At 38.6% G+C, this 14856-nt stretch overlaps 2 protein-coding genes and 1 long non-coding RNA gene across 7 annotated transcripts; 1 reads left to right on the top strand and 2 right to left on the bottom strand.

Moving 5' to 3' along the window:
* Positions 1-3255: 3255 nt before the first annotated feature.
* Positions 3256-11279, bottom strand: LOC122073049. 5 transcript variants are annotated; one of them, XM_042637545.1, is made up of 10 exons: positions 11059-11278; positions 10421-10516; positions 10165-10239; positions 9888-9956; positions 8312-8388; positions 7023-7111; positions 5654-5783; positions 4256-4346; positions 4109-4174; positions 3256-3786 (listed from the first exon to the last, which is right to left on the bottom strand). In XM_042637545.1, exons 1-10 carry the CDS (start codon positions 11218-11220, stop codon positions 3667-3669), a joined length of 975 nt encoding a protein of 324 aa, XP_042493479.1. In that variant the 5' UTR covers positions 11221-11278; the 3' UTR covers positions 3256-3666. The 5 variants fall into 5 exon arrangements, with proteins under 5 accessions (XP_042493479.1, XP_042493482.1, XP_042493480.1 ...); XM_042637548.1 differs by having other exon boundaries at positions 10389-10516; positions 11059-11197; XM_042637546.1 differs by lacking the exon at positions 10421-10516 and having other exon boundaries at positions 11059-11279.
* LOC122073050 lies at positions 4318-7063 on the top strand. Its single transcript, XR_006138640.1, has 3 exons — positions 4318-4680; positions 6333-6388; positions 6928-7063. It is a non-coding gene; the product is annotated as an uncharacterized LOC122073050 (long non-coding RNA).
* Positions 11280-12456: 1177 nt separating the features above from the next.
* LOC122072711 (allene oxide synthase-like) lies at positions 12457-14410 on the bottom strand. The gene has a single exon (XM_042637098.1). The coding sequence runs from the start codon at positions 14233-14235 to the stop codon at positions 12742-12744; it is 1494 nt and encodes a 497-aa protein (XP_042493032.1). The 5' UTR covers positions 14236-14410; the 3' UTR covers positions 12457-12741.
* Between the last annotated feature and the right edge of the window lie 446 nt (positions 14411-14856).

Below are 14856 nucleotides of genomic sequence, written 5' to 3'. Positions count from 1 at the left end.
GTTAGAAACAAGGAGGAAAAAGAAAATATAAGAAATCTCATCATGGACTTCCACCATATTGGCGGCTGTATAATTTTTTTTTCCCAAAAATAATTTCTAATTTTCTTAGTCTGTGGCATGCTGCATTCTCAGGGAATTCAGTTTACTCTATTAATTACTTTAATGTTATTTTGAAACAGTCCTCTATGTGATTGGAAAGCCATGGGGTAGATGGATATGCTTGGTGGATGCGGAGAATACAACGATGTTGATATAATCTGTTTGATAAATTCAGGATAGACCCTTTCCGAGTATTTTCTAGCTTTTGGGTTTTTTATGCAGGTGAGATTTTGTTAGTTATATGGCTTTGGTCTCTTCTTGCTATAAATTTATACTTGAATAACAATAAATTCTTATCTGTGTAGAATCAAATATTGCTATGTTTGGGTGATGAAAGTTCAGATTCCCATGATATTGATTTTTTTTCTTCTCCAATCTTTCCAATAATTAACTCCTAATTCTTCTATATTTATCAAAAGCAGGCTGGACTGAAAAGCTTTGTTTGATGCAATCTTTAGAGCTGTTGGAAACATAAATAATAGAAAGACTGGTATTATTTATCTGATGCTGCTCTTTCTCTAGCTTTCCCTTTTATCTCAGCTTTATGATTTGGTTGTCCTGGCCAAGGATCAAGAACTCGTTTCGTTTCGGTGTTTGAAACCACCGAAACACCAAAATTTCGCCGAAACAATGTGCTTATGTTAATTTCAGCCAAATAGTTGCCATAAACACATTGCTTTGCAGCACCTGCCCCCACAAACCAAAAAAAAGAAGAGCAGGTTGTTTGGATTGAGTCATCCCTTTTTATGAAAGGTTATACAAACTTATTACCTCATTGGCATCATGGTGTGTAATGACTTCAGAACTTCAGGCAGTTTTGGAAATGTTGATGAAAGGAAGAGACCTTTACATAATATTATTTGTCAATTGGATCAGAATGAAGAGCCTATTGCTTTATTAAGGAAAAACTAAGATCTAGGTTTCCTGCTAAAAAAAGATATGACAGAGTAATTAGAAGGGAAGAGACCTTATGGTTCCATTGATACTTTTTTTCATGAGAAGTGCAAGAAGATGGGTAGTTTCGTACTTGAGCTAGGTTTGCGCAGGGACATTGCCGGCGGTGGAGGATTGATTAATCACAATTTTTATTTCTTCGCTGGTTTATCAGTGCAGGAGGAGAGCTAAATACCAAATCTGGATGGGTTGACCTTTAATCAAATTCAGGAGGGAAAGAAAGCTTTCTAGAGAGGTCTTTCAAAGAGGAAGAGATCAAAGAAGCTTTCGGAGAGAGTAATAGTGCTACAGCCCTGAAAGAGAAGAAAAAAAAGCATAGTGATACAGCCCTTGGTTTGGATGGCTTTTACTATGGTTCTCTAGAGGCATTGCAGTAATAAGATAAGTAGTGACGTAATGGAAGCATCCAAAAGAAGTCCCATGATGAATGGTATCTTATAAAGGGCTGGATCTCACTTTAGTTTCTTTTGGTTCCCACAAAGGAGGATGCTGACAATCGTAAGGACTTTCTTTCCAGGAAGGTGCACACAATTGTAAGGACTTTCTTCCCAAGCTCAGTTGGATTCTTTTTGCAAGTTGGAAAAGAGGGTTCTTTCCCACAGACCCAAAACGGGATTGGTACATTTGATTTCCCAAATTCAGTGTGTTCTTCAAGGATGGCAGATCTTGGATGGAGTTTGTATGGTCAAACAATGTCTAGTCCCAAGGTTTAGAAAATGAACCTTGGGAGAAATTTGCAAGCTTTGATTGGGAGGTGGTTTTTGATCACATGAAATCCAAACTTCTTATATTGTTTGATAGGAAGAAAGGATTTGACCATTAATAGAGGTGAAGGAGACTGTATCTCTCTTTATTGCTTTATGTTAGTTGTTGCAGTACCAAGACAGATTTTGGCGAGGGCTTAGGTAAATCATTAATAAGCCTTTGGTTTTTCAAATTTGCAACTTGATTATGATTCACTTAAAGTTTTCTGAAGTTATGCCGCAATAGAACCTTTCAAGTCTCATCAACAGACCTAACTTGAGAGTTTCACTGTCTGAAACTGTCCCAGGATTGAGGATCAACTTCCATATAAACACTTTGTTTGCTGTTGGGGTCTTCGGAAGCTAGGAAAACACTTGCAAGCCCCCCCCCCCCCCCCCCCCCCTTGCTGCTGCCCTTGGCTGTTAATTGGACTAGTTCCGTCTTTTATAAATTGGCTCCCCTTTAGGTGCAAAGAAAGATCAAATTCACCTTGTGCTTTGGTTCTGAGATGATGCAAAGTTCGAGATTTCGGTCAGTTGGAACTGAAATATTTTCGGATTGGGTTTTGACCGATACTCTGCATGTTTTGGCTGGCCATTTCATTGGTCAAATGGCCATATTTTAGCCGGTAACTTTAAGGAAACCCTAATTATCTGTAAACATATCGGAGCCTTTAGATTGTAAAAAACACACACCCAAAAGGGTAGTTTGGTTTCGTACCTTAGGTTGCTAGTGCATGCCGTACCATGTTGTTTACTTTCACAAATATAGCCTATTCTACACATAATTTAGTATTAGAATATAGGAAATTTAAGGAAAACAACTAGAATTACAAGTACAAGTAGGCATTAAAATTTGAGTTTCAAACAACTCAAATAAGTGGTTTGACTCTTTCCCCCACCCCCTGCTTTAAGCTCATTAAGCATTTATTTTAATCTTATCCAAACAGTCATTTACTCTCCTATGCATTACACTTTTGTGAGTGTGATTGTCTGATAATGCAAGGAGGGTAGAAAATGGAATAGGGTCACTTATAAATGGAATAGTGTCATTCTTGAACGATGGGAAAACAGTGAGATATGCAGCTACTCAACAGTATTGTCATTTCAGTGGAATTTTTGGTCTGTTCTGACTCCGTTGCTTTTGGATGGTTTTTTAATGCTAACAATGACAGTGCTGCTTGCAGATCTCTGGGCCTAACAACAGTTTATTACTTTGAAAGGGATGAGGAAGGAACTATATACTTGCCTATCTAACCCACACACTGGCGCCACAATCAGTGCTTTAGTAATGGAAAGTATTGGTTGGCATGCTTTCTATTAAATACCAGGTATTTAGAAACAATTTGTTTATATTCTATATTCATATCATGGTCATGATAACTGTCAAGTTAATTATCTTATTGGAATCTTGAAAAGAGATTATTGAAAAAATATTGACATATTTCCCTCATATAAATTTCTTATGAAGTCTGCTATCACTGTCTTCTGAGTTAATATTATCCAAGAAGAATCTTCAATTGAGCACCAACAAAAGGCAAAAGTCTAGCAGAAAAAACATTTTTCTGGCCTTCTGCACCGCTGCCCTAAAAGGAAAATCTCCCATCTGTGCTATCAGACCCATACACAGGTTTGGGGCACCCAAAACATCCCATTCATCTGTGTTTTGAAAAGATCAGGACCTACAGATGAGTAGGTTCCACCTTATATGTTTTACAAATGAAAAATCAGAATGCTCAGTTGATTCTCAAACCATCTGATCTAAGTGCTATATTCTAGAACCTTTTGAAACCTCATTTGAATGATTCTTAACTGTCCAAATGAATGCTAAAGGTGCATTTTATGAATGTGCTCCATGTAGACATTTGAATTATACAGCATTCTCAATTGCTTCGATACACTCTAACACAGTTGCTTTCTTCGACATTGCTGATATTAGGGCCTCATGAGCGCCCTTGTTATTTTTTAAGAGGGATCCAGCAAACAAAACCTGCATTATTTTCTGAATGGTCAGCAGTTATAAGAACACTCCTAGATCGCATGTTATAAGAACACTCGATGTGAATAGATAGCACAGACAGAAATCATAGCTAGAGAACATGGACATTGACTGATGGCCTGGAGAACTAACAGTAAATGATGCGTCATATTAACCTCCAAAACTATCCTTAGGTGAGAAAATAACTACCACAGCTTAATGTATCAATATAAAGCAGTGTTAACAAGTTCTTGCAACAAGGTTCAGTTGACTACGGAGTTTTCAACTTTGACCATGCAAATCAGTAGCCTTATACATGAGATGAAGAACTTACGGCCCATCTAGTGAGATTCTGTTGCTGTTCTTTGCTGATCTGTGGCTTGCTTCTGTTTATAAACCTCTGAAGATAACAGGAGGAAAATTATCTGAGATCATGTTCACTTCACAGCATAGAGAGCATGGCTTTAAAAAGTTGACAAACCTGAAGAGTGAATAGATCAGCAGATTGACCAACTACTTTATCATATTTTAAACCCTCTGCTGCCAGCCCAGCCATTGATACCACTGCCAACCTGAAACGGCAACGAGCATCCAATGTAAAGTTTCCTACTAAAAGGTAAGCCATATTCTGCTTCCCTACCAAATTATGTGGATTTTGTCGTTGAAATAATATTTTCCCATATATTTTTTTTGTTTAGGTTTTGGACCAAACACCTTCTTTTCTTGTTTTTGTTAGATTTTGCAATATTCAGTTTTTACAATTTATGTAATTAATGGTTATTTTGGGTGACAGATGCATCAAATAGGAAGAAATGAAGATGTCGCTCCTGCTTCTGCTGTGTACCTGGCACGCTTGCCACATACAGTGCATGATATTATCCAAAGTTGATGTTCGCTTCAGTTGAGGTAATGTCAAGTTGTCAAAAATATATCTATGATTTTTTTATGTAACATTTTACATCATGCACCTTCCTCAATATACACAAAAAGTGTGATTTATTCATTTAGCAGGGACACTAACCTAGATCCAAGATAAGATCTATTACACACTCCTGAACTCTTTAGTTGCAAAGCCCAGTAGATCAAAGCACAATCTCTAGGGAAATATCTAGAGTTTTCTTCAAACAACCTCCTATTTCTTTCCTTTTCACAAACCTTGTATTATCTCACAGGGAGTCAGGCACACTCCAGCTTTCCTCCCATGATGGCTTTCTGCCCAACAAATAAATGTGTTTAACAACTGTAGACCATCTCATTTTATTGACCTGAAAAAACAATTCTAAACATCTTCGACCAATCAGGTAATCAAGGTTACGTTTCTAGTGGACTCCTCCCTATAGCACAACACCTATTTGCCAAACACCCCTCCCAATGTTGTAAACCAAAGAGGGATCAAGTTCAAACCTGACCAACTGATGAAAAGAGTAATGCTGCCTCAGATGTATTGAGGTCCTAGGACTCAAAATTTGTCTACAAGACAAACAAACTTAGCCTTATCCCAACTTGATGGGTTCGGCTACATGGATCCAAACAAAACAAAGAGGACTCAAAATTTGTATACATATTATAATACTGGAGATGGGTGAGAAGCTAATTCCTTGATTTGGATGAGCAACAAATTTATCTTTACATGTACAACAAAATAGAATATAGGAACTCTTATTTTCTTTGAAAACTTCTATTTCTCTGTAACGAACACTGGTCATGATGTCTTGTCTTGGAAAAGAGAAGCTCATGTCCACTGGTTCTAGTTCACTTCTTCAGTTAGTAAGCTATAGAAAAAATTTAGGAAAAAACGTCTTATCATTGAGGCTATTTTCTACCAAGAATTTTAGGGGGGGGGGAAAACTCGAAAAACAAAGTATGATAAGCCACATACCTGTCTAATTCCTTTGCATCAAGTTGACCACTGTATATCAGCTTTTCGAGTTTTTTATCAACCAAATTGACATGCTCTTTACCAATATCCAATGAATACCCCAATATCGGGAGGCCAAGCAAGTATGCAACTGAAACTCAAAGGAAAACTAGATTTCGTTAGATTGCTATGTACACATACAGAAAATTTCAACTGGGACTTGAGGAGAACTAGATTTCATTAGATTGTTGTGTACATATCCACAGATATTAACTGTAAAATCGAGAGGAAAACTAGAATTTCTAGGTGGTGACCTAACCTACAAATGGGCATCTAGCAATCCATAATTCAACCAACCTGGCATGCTGGTATATGGTGCAGATGCAATGAAGTTGGACTCACCATTCGATGGGTCTCACCAGTGGGATTCTTAGGTAAAAGCAAACGGGAAAAATTAAAGGATCAGTGCGGTTGACTTCAGAATCGAACATAACATTTGATTGACTGGCAGGAAAACATGAATGGATTTGAGAGATGAAACATTTGATTGACTGGCACGAAAACATGAACGGATTTGAGAGATGAAGTAAAATGAATAGTCAGAAACATTTGATGGCTCAATTTTTATATAATGAGGCATATTTTCATGTTTGCAAGTTTCAGAAGGAAATTAACATGTTTGTTCCTTCTGATTTGGCAGTTTGGAAGGAAATATAGAAGGCACGTAAGGAACAAGGCCATCAAGGACTCAAGCAGGTACTTTGTTTTGAGACATGTCCTGGAGGCAGTAGGATGCATTAATGCATGCACACTACTGATTTCTCAAATTTGGATATAAACATGCCTTATGCCACATAATAGCGGTAGGGAAAACTTGCCATGGACATGAAACTTCAAGCATTCAGAGATGTCCGCAGTATTTTTAATAAATGGCTTGGTAAGTGGTTGCTTCTTCCAAAGCATACCATGTCTGCTCCACTTGCAACAATCCAATTAGTTCTCAAGGTGGGGGAAGGGTGGGGGGAGCATTAGGCATTACTTCTGACGTTATTTCATACAATAATTTCTTCATGTCTTTTATGGATACACACCCCTGGATTTTAATCTCATTAACCAAAGAGATCCGACTTTGTGCTATGATTAGCTCAATGCCAATCAATAATTCTCAAGGAAATTTCAAGAATTCTTGTTATAGATTTATTCCAATCAAGGTCTCAACCCTCTTTCTTGTCACATGTCCAAGCATGCACAATACATGCAGATTCACATTCACAAGTTGCATTGACTTATCACAGGACATACATTGCACAGCATCACAGTCTTCATAGTTAGCTGTTCGAAGCTGAAATAGAGGATGTTTGCTTTATGGATTCTGGATAAGAAAGATTACCTAAAAAATGAGCTGCCTCATGTGAAGCAATTCTTTCCTGGTAGTCGGGGAAAACTGATGAGAAACCACCAATAGCAGCCTGAAGAAGCCTGCAACAGTAAATCAAGCAATTGATCCAATGGAGAGAATAGTTTCGAGGACAGGTGCAGAACTAACCAATCTCTATATAGGATTCCAGTCCTGAGTTGGATGCTGAATGTACCATCTTCTTACACATTTGTTGCTCACTAGATTGGCAAATCCAGTATGTGGATCTGCTTACTCATTGCCCATGGGTTTGATCAGTATAGCCAGTGAATGATCCATGCTCCAACATAGGTTCTTAAATCCTTGATGGAAGAAAAACAATAAAATTATTTTATCTTTATGACTTACTACTTCATCTACGTTCTTGATTTATGAATGCAAGCACACTAAGGACTTGATAGATCACAGAGTCCTCCACCGACAGGTTTCCTGTCTATAAATCAACCTGAAAACTTTCAAAGTTCTGATTATGCATTATAATGATACTTGATTAGCCACCTAATGAGCCTGTAAGTGCTATCTGAAGATAATTTCAACAACTTATTGTCAGAACTTTAGAAGGGGTTAAGAGTTCATGACGAAATTTCAATTTGATATTTACTTTGTGATTCTAAAATTGAGTCTAAGCCATGTATGTACTTTTGAACTCAATGTTCTAGCTAATAAATTTGAGTTACACCTGTTTCAGGGAAACTCTTTAGATACAATACTGTTATAGGTTGGGATATAATAGTTCTTATGCAAGAGAGTAAGAAGTTGAGTTTGGGAGGGTTTTCAAATTAAAGTTGTGGCAAAAGAAGAAAGAGGCTACAACTCTTCACATTACAGCTCAGTTGAACTTTTTCTCTTATTCTGGTGGAACTTCTAATTAAATCTGGGTTAGTTGAATCCTATCTTAATCATGGTCAACAGCTCAACTCCCTAAGCCTTGTTCTCACTATTGAGGTTGACTATACAAATCCTGTCCCATAACTCCACTCTCGTTAAAGTCAAATACCATCATTGTGAAGGATGAGGAATTTTGTTTTTTCGTGACTGAAATTGATGTCTTGATTGCTGCAAACCTTTATGGAACCCAAAAATTATCTGGCTACATACTGAAAAAATATTGTAAGATTATTCTAGTGTTAGGGCAAAGACCACAGAAGACTATTCATCAGGCTAGTTGAGGTACCAAAAAAGGGAAGATGACTATTCCCTCCTTCCCCTCCATTTTAGAGAAGTTGAGATTCAGAATGTCTAAACTGCTCCTTGAAACATACCCAGGGCTGATACTCCCAATGGCCAAAACTATCAAAGAGATGCTCCCAATCAAGTATGGCACAAAAAATCCCCAGTCCTGCACTGGCATAAAATGTGATCAGAAACATCTTGTAAATAACAGAAATGCATTATTTCCACAGCTCAAACAGAGGATATACAACTAAAAGAAATCAAGGTTCAATTGTGATTATGGACTATTAACAACTAAAGAGAAATTATCATTTATAGGTAGAACATTAAGATTCATGAACTGGATTTGGTTGATAAATAATAAATTATTCAGGAGGGGGTAACATGTGGATCCAATGTTAAATCAGGTCAAATTCATTCTAAGGTGGAAACAACTGGCTTTTACAGTAATAGGTAACAGACAAGAAACAAGGTGCAATGGAGAGCAAAAAATCAAAAGAACAACAGAGACAAAACAAAGATGCAGCTTTTATTTGGTCTGGCTTTTTGGGGTTTTCAAGGAAGATCTAGAGTTGTGGGACAGAAGAATATAATATGAAGAATATGCAAGATAAATCCCCGAAAACAAATGAAACTCTCAGAAAATAATCAGAAAGGAGATAGCCACAAGTGTTATGCCCTGTAAAATTGTTAGAGAAACATCTTCAGCAAAGAAATACAGCATAAGGAATGTTAGAAATATAATCTAGAAAAGAGGGAAAATATCACACCATTTATTTGAAGTTAGAAGCTCCAAGAAAATAATTTAATGTCACATTGAAGTCATCTGATGATACCAAGAGATATTCAAAATTTTTATCTTCCCTCAATTCTCAAAAACTAATCATTGCATGAGCATGACTGGTGCAGTTCATAAGGTGGAGGTCCCTCCATCTGCAGTGATCTCAGCTGATGATTGGATTGAATTTGATGATAAGCCTATACTTAAAACTTCCACAAACCAGATAATCTATGTGAGTTTTTCAGATTCTGATAAATTTGCACATACCTTCCACGCAGGCAGTCCTTGGTTATACTGACAATGTTCTGGCATGGTTAGAGAATGTCTTGGTACAGTTTCTAGTATTTAACACATATAGTTGTACTGCCATGGGTTTTGCTCTTAGTTTAATGGTCTGTACCGACCAGGGAACCTTTCTCCATTTTTCAGATGTATACTTAAAATTTCCACGAACTAGAAGTCTATGCAAGGAACCTATCAAAAAGGAAGTCTATTGAAGGAAGTCAGATGCTGATAAATTTTACACATGCACTGAATGCAAACAATCCTCAGTTGTACTGAAAACTTTCATGGTTAGCATACAGAATGTGGTATCACTGTTCATTAATTTTAACATCAATACTCATTAAGGTGGTCCTATCCAGTTGCATTATGTATATATTTTAGAAGAATTCTCATCTGCCAATGTTATCTCAATAATAAGTTCCATCCAAAGATTCTGAACTTTTATAAGCAAAATCTTCCAAATAGTGATCAAGAATGGTTTTTATCGAAAGCATGACCTTTCCAAAGGAGGTAAAGGTGGAACGCCCAGAAATCCTGACCAAACATACACTTGGTTATCTCTATGTTACAGGAAGAATTAGAAACCAAGAAAAAATTACCCCAGGAAGTTGGCTGGTGAGAACACCCAGAAATCCCGTCGTCCCCACCACTGTGAATAGAAAAGCTGCCTGCATAACTGGAAGATATCAAATTGGTGAACAGTTGGTTCAACACCAACAGTGGAAGAATAATCTACAAAGAGGAAAATCTCTGACCAAACACACACTTCCATACATGAAAAACCAGTTCTTGTCAAACAGTGATAAACTAAGTTTTTCAAAATGCTCTTTCCATATTATATAGTCTTGTGGAATATTGAATTCTAATATTACTCACATCATTTCTAACACTTGGAATTGCTAGGTTCTCTGCATTTTTTATTCCAAGAGTCGTGAGCTCCCGCAATGATGTCTGCATTGATGGTTTGCAACTGTTAAGGTACATATTTTACTGCAAACTTATGAAGAACCTAAAAATAATTGCGAATATTGTTAACAGATAAATTTGGTTCATGTACATGCATGAGTTTATGGATGTGGCTATGTTTGAGTAGCACTTGCCCAGAATTTCACACTTGTAATGGAGGACTGACCATACGGCGTGATACATTGGGTTGAGAACTCCATTTTTTGGCCCAACCAACTTCACTCAGCTGATCAAGCAACACTTTAACAGCATTACTATCATTCTGCCACCAACCAAAAATGTAGAAAAGGTATATCAGGCAGCTATTTTATAAGAAGTTGCAGAATTCTTGAGAATTAGCAGTGCAAGGCTTTCAAGTATTCACTTAACAAGCCAACATGCTTATGAGTTGAGGTTAGCCAGACTAATCATGTCCCAAGATTGCAGTACAGAGAATGTGAAGTTATGAATATGTTGCCAGTGTGGGAAACAGGAAATACAAATAAACAATTCAAGAAAGCATAGTCTGTCTTACAGAAACAAAAGTAAATCTTCTACCAGAAACAAAACTTAACACATCTACGTGAAGGTACTCATTGAAGAAAAATCATGTACCCACCTATTGTTTCAAGACAGAGAAACCAACAGGAACAGAGGAACATCTCAGAACCTTTAGAAAAGTAGTCCCATCAAGTAATCGAAAATTTTCTCACTGCAACAGACACTCTATACAGGATTTCTCACCCCATATAAAACCAACTATAATCTTCAACGTTTCAGAAGAACCCACAAAATAAAAACCAGAAAATGAGAGAGGAGCAGAACCTTGGCAATTGCAGCTTCAAGACTCTTTAGATCAACCCCGGGAGCAGCAGAAGAGGCTCTAATTCTCCATTTTATTTGGTTGGGGGAGGTCTTGCCATGACATTCGTAGGGGAAGAAACCAGGCTTTGTTGGGGAGGCGAGGGAGAGTGCAGAGACAGACATCGTTGCCTTCCTCGCTTACGCAGGCTACTTTAACACTTCAAATGGGGAATCGGGATAACGTTCACCTATAGACTTTATGGCGCCAACTCGTGGTGTGGATTCTCGTTAGTGTGCGTTAGCGATAAGGTCTACGCTCCAAACTTACCTGGTGGTGTGGTTAGTGGTCAACCACCGGATTGGTATCAGTACAAGATTAGAATAGAACGGATTATTCCAATCTGAAGATCATCAGTGGACCTTTTCATGATCAATCAATTATCCTTTTTTTCTGGTAATAATCAATCTATATTATTCATGATGACTATTAATGGATTATTTTTCTCAGGCATAGCCGTACACGACCCCCTTGAACTACTGGTGCAAGATCCAGATCGATGTCTGAAAAATCCAATCTGTAGATTATCAATAAAGACTGATGTTTGAAAATTCCAGTAATCCAAGCACACCGTTGTTGGGGTATCGTAAGTTAGCACCCTCTGAAGTGCTGCCCGTCCTAATTCTCTCTACCTAGAAATAGCCCCTGATTTCGGTGAGGTAGTGGTGTCTTTTTACAATCCCCAAAACTAGGAATTGAGTCTAGGCATGGGGCATAGGGATTGACGGAGTTCTTTCTCCCTATGTATGGGCAAGCGAATGCTGCTTGCGTGGCTACCCTGCATAGCCATTTGGCTAGTACATATGCCAATGGGGGGCCATACAGAAGCATGTTCAGCGCATGGGGCAAGGGACAATGTGATCTTCTTGCACCCACCTGTGTTTGGGCGTAGGTAGGCAGCGTTTTTGTTAGGTATTCTTTTCCCATGAAGGCATGAATTAATATTTCGTGGCAATTAAATCTACTATTTTACTCTCCATTTTAAATTTAAGGGAAAAGGCTCTCTCATCTTAAGGTGTACTTGATATCGTCTCATATGGGATTATTATATTATTTTTTTAATGAAAAAGAATGATTAAAAAAGTCATTGTGAGAGGGTGTAAAGTGTAGACTGTAAAATATGCTTGTGAACCCTCTCACTAAATTTAAATATACTTAATAACAGTACCCCTTATCGTTTTCTCTCCCTTTTCCATAGAAGTTATTTCATCGAAACCATGTGGAATTAAAATTGATATGAATTTATTGGATCATATTTCGGACTAAGGTTTTGTGAGATCGAAATCAGATAAAAAAAGACCGCATTGAAATCAATGACAAATCAAAGCAAATTTAAAACCAGACCGGAACCAATAGCAATGTAAAGTTCATAATTTTTCTTTTCATAAATTATTTAAATATATTACATGGTAAAATTAAAATCAAAACCGATAAGAAACCAAAATCAAATCAATAGTAACCAATAAGGAACCGAAACGGAAATGAAATTGATGCACCCTTATTGATTCATGTTTTGGATTCACTCATTCTCATACGATAACCAATGAAACTGTATCGAAACCGGTTCAGACCGACGGATTGACACCCTACATAATACCATGTCGGAAGATTCAAAACACCACTTTAATTCCTTCTCTTTTTTCAATTTAACTACCACTGTTCGCCGGCGTCAACGACTTCACAGTCACCGCCGACCCCAGCACCGACTTCTTCACGTCAACAGTAAACGTATCGTAACGGAGGAAGAACTCTATGAGCATGAGCCTGCACACAAGAACTACAAAATCCTTCCCTGGGCACTGCTTGTTCTCCTCCGTCGGACTTTCGGTCTCACGGCCGTTAGACCAGTATACGTACTTCAACAGCTTCTCTCCCTCTCCAACGAACCTGCTTCCCACAAAATCTTCAGGATTCTCGAACACCTTCGGATCTTTAGTCGCTAATGGTTGATACCCGAATATCATCTCTCCTTCCTTGACCCGAAAGGCTGCGTCATGGCTCTCTATCACCATATCTTCCTTCGCCTTCCCGTACTGGAATTGCACTGGTGGATCTATCCTCAGCACTTCGAATACCACCGATTTGGTCAACTCCATCTTCTCTATCGCCGAAAGAGTCACCACCCCTCCTTCTAATTTAACAACTTTTCTGATCTCTCTGACGAGTTGCTGGTGTAGCTTTTCTCCTGCTAAGCCGACCCACTTAAACAGAGATGGGAACAAAGTCTTCATTCCTCCAAACGTATTGAACCCAGAAAGGAAGACGAGATTGTGACATGCTTCGTCTCTCTTGAGTCCCATCACTTCGGCTTCGTCTAGTATCTGAGTAGCGGATTCGTAGAAGGCATCGTAGAGCTTCTTGTAGTCAGATTTGACGAGGAAGGGAGGGAGGGGGAAAGTGTGTATGAGCAGATCTTCTAAGAAGTTTGGAAATTTTTTGGTCAAACCCAATGTAAATAGAGGAGCAAGCTGGAAGACTAGCCACTTGGCAATAAGTGTGGGTCCCTTCGATCCGATCTTGGTAACGGATGGATTCTTATCACAGAACAAACGAAATACGAAGTTGAAAGACATGGAATCACTGGTGGTGTTGAAGTCGGCTTTGCCTTTTCTGGAAATCTGATCTTCGAGAAGTGGGAAGAGGTCATTGGAGAGTGAAGAGCTGAACTCAGGAATGAATCTCTTATGACGAGACGCGAGGATAGAGAAGATGAAACGTTTGAGAAGGGCGTGTTTGGGTTCGGAGGGATCGAGATAGGAGCAAATGCGGTAACCACCTGTGTAAGAAGTGGAGGGCATGAAAGTGCCGGCGAAGACGTTTTTTTTCTCGACCTTGGAGACGTCGAAGAGGACTGGGAAGGACTTAGCGTCGAGGAGGACGATGACTCCAGAGTCGGAGGCCAGGAAAGGACCTGGTGGCATGTTGGCTCTGAAGACTGTGGACTGGTGTTTCTGCATTCGGGAGGTGAAGAATTCGTCTTGGCCTTGGGTGTAGAAGTAAGCTAAACGATCTGCTATGGGTCCCACGAACGGGAGACCATAGCTGCCAGGGATTTCTCGAATCTGAAGAAGTTTCTTCGATCCCCATTTTTCTTCTTCAGCTGCTGCGGCTGCTGATGCTGATGCTTTCGTGTTGGACATTTTCTTAGCTATGCTTCACTGTAGAGATTATTGGTGAAATGGGAGACTGAGGAGACTAGAGGATTACACTTCTATAATGGAGGAGAGGATTGGATCATCTCAATTCTCAAGCCTCTTGGGCAACTTAAATGGTTGTAAGATCTGATGGGGATGGCGGACAAGGTATGGAGAGTGGTAGACTGATAATGGAAATGGAAAAGACAAAGAATGGCAGACTAATAAGACGTTCTAAATAATGTAGTGGTCCTTCACTCCTTCGTCAAGTAGTGATATAACAATATTCTTCGTACCAAAAACGGAGAAAACATGTTCCAATTTCCAGCCAATCGTTCTATCCAAATGGATAATTTTTTTTGGGAGAAATCCAAAATGGATAAGACATTACTTTAATACGTCTAGCCACTAATAAATGAAAACGTGGTTGAAACATTGCCGAAGAAAATCTACCAATCAGACGACCTAACTCCAGGATGATCAGATCACCTGCCTCCCTCGTCCATCACAAATAACCACCCCCTTACAGACCAACCCAGCATGCTTATTTTCTCACAGGCTGAGGGCAAGAAAACTCATGTCCATCACTCATGTGTCACCTAGATCTAATCACTCAATCTCCAAATG

The sequence above is a fragment of the Macadamia integrifolia genome, chromosome 3 (assembly GCF_013358625.1).
Source record: "Macadamia integrifolia cultivar HAES 741 chromosome 3, SCU_Mint_v3, whole genome shotgun sequence".
Classification (NCBI taxonomy): Eukaryota; Viridiplantae; Streptophyta; class Magnoliopsida; order Proteales; family Proteaceae; genus Macadamia; species Macadamia integrifolia.
Note: the sequence above shows the minus strand (reverse complement) of the source record. Positions and strands in the feature narration are given on the sequence as shown.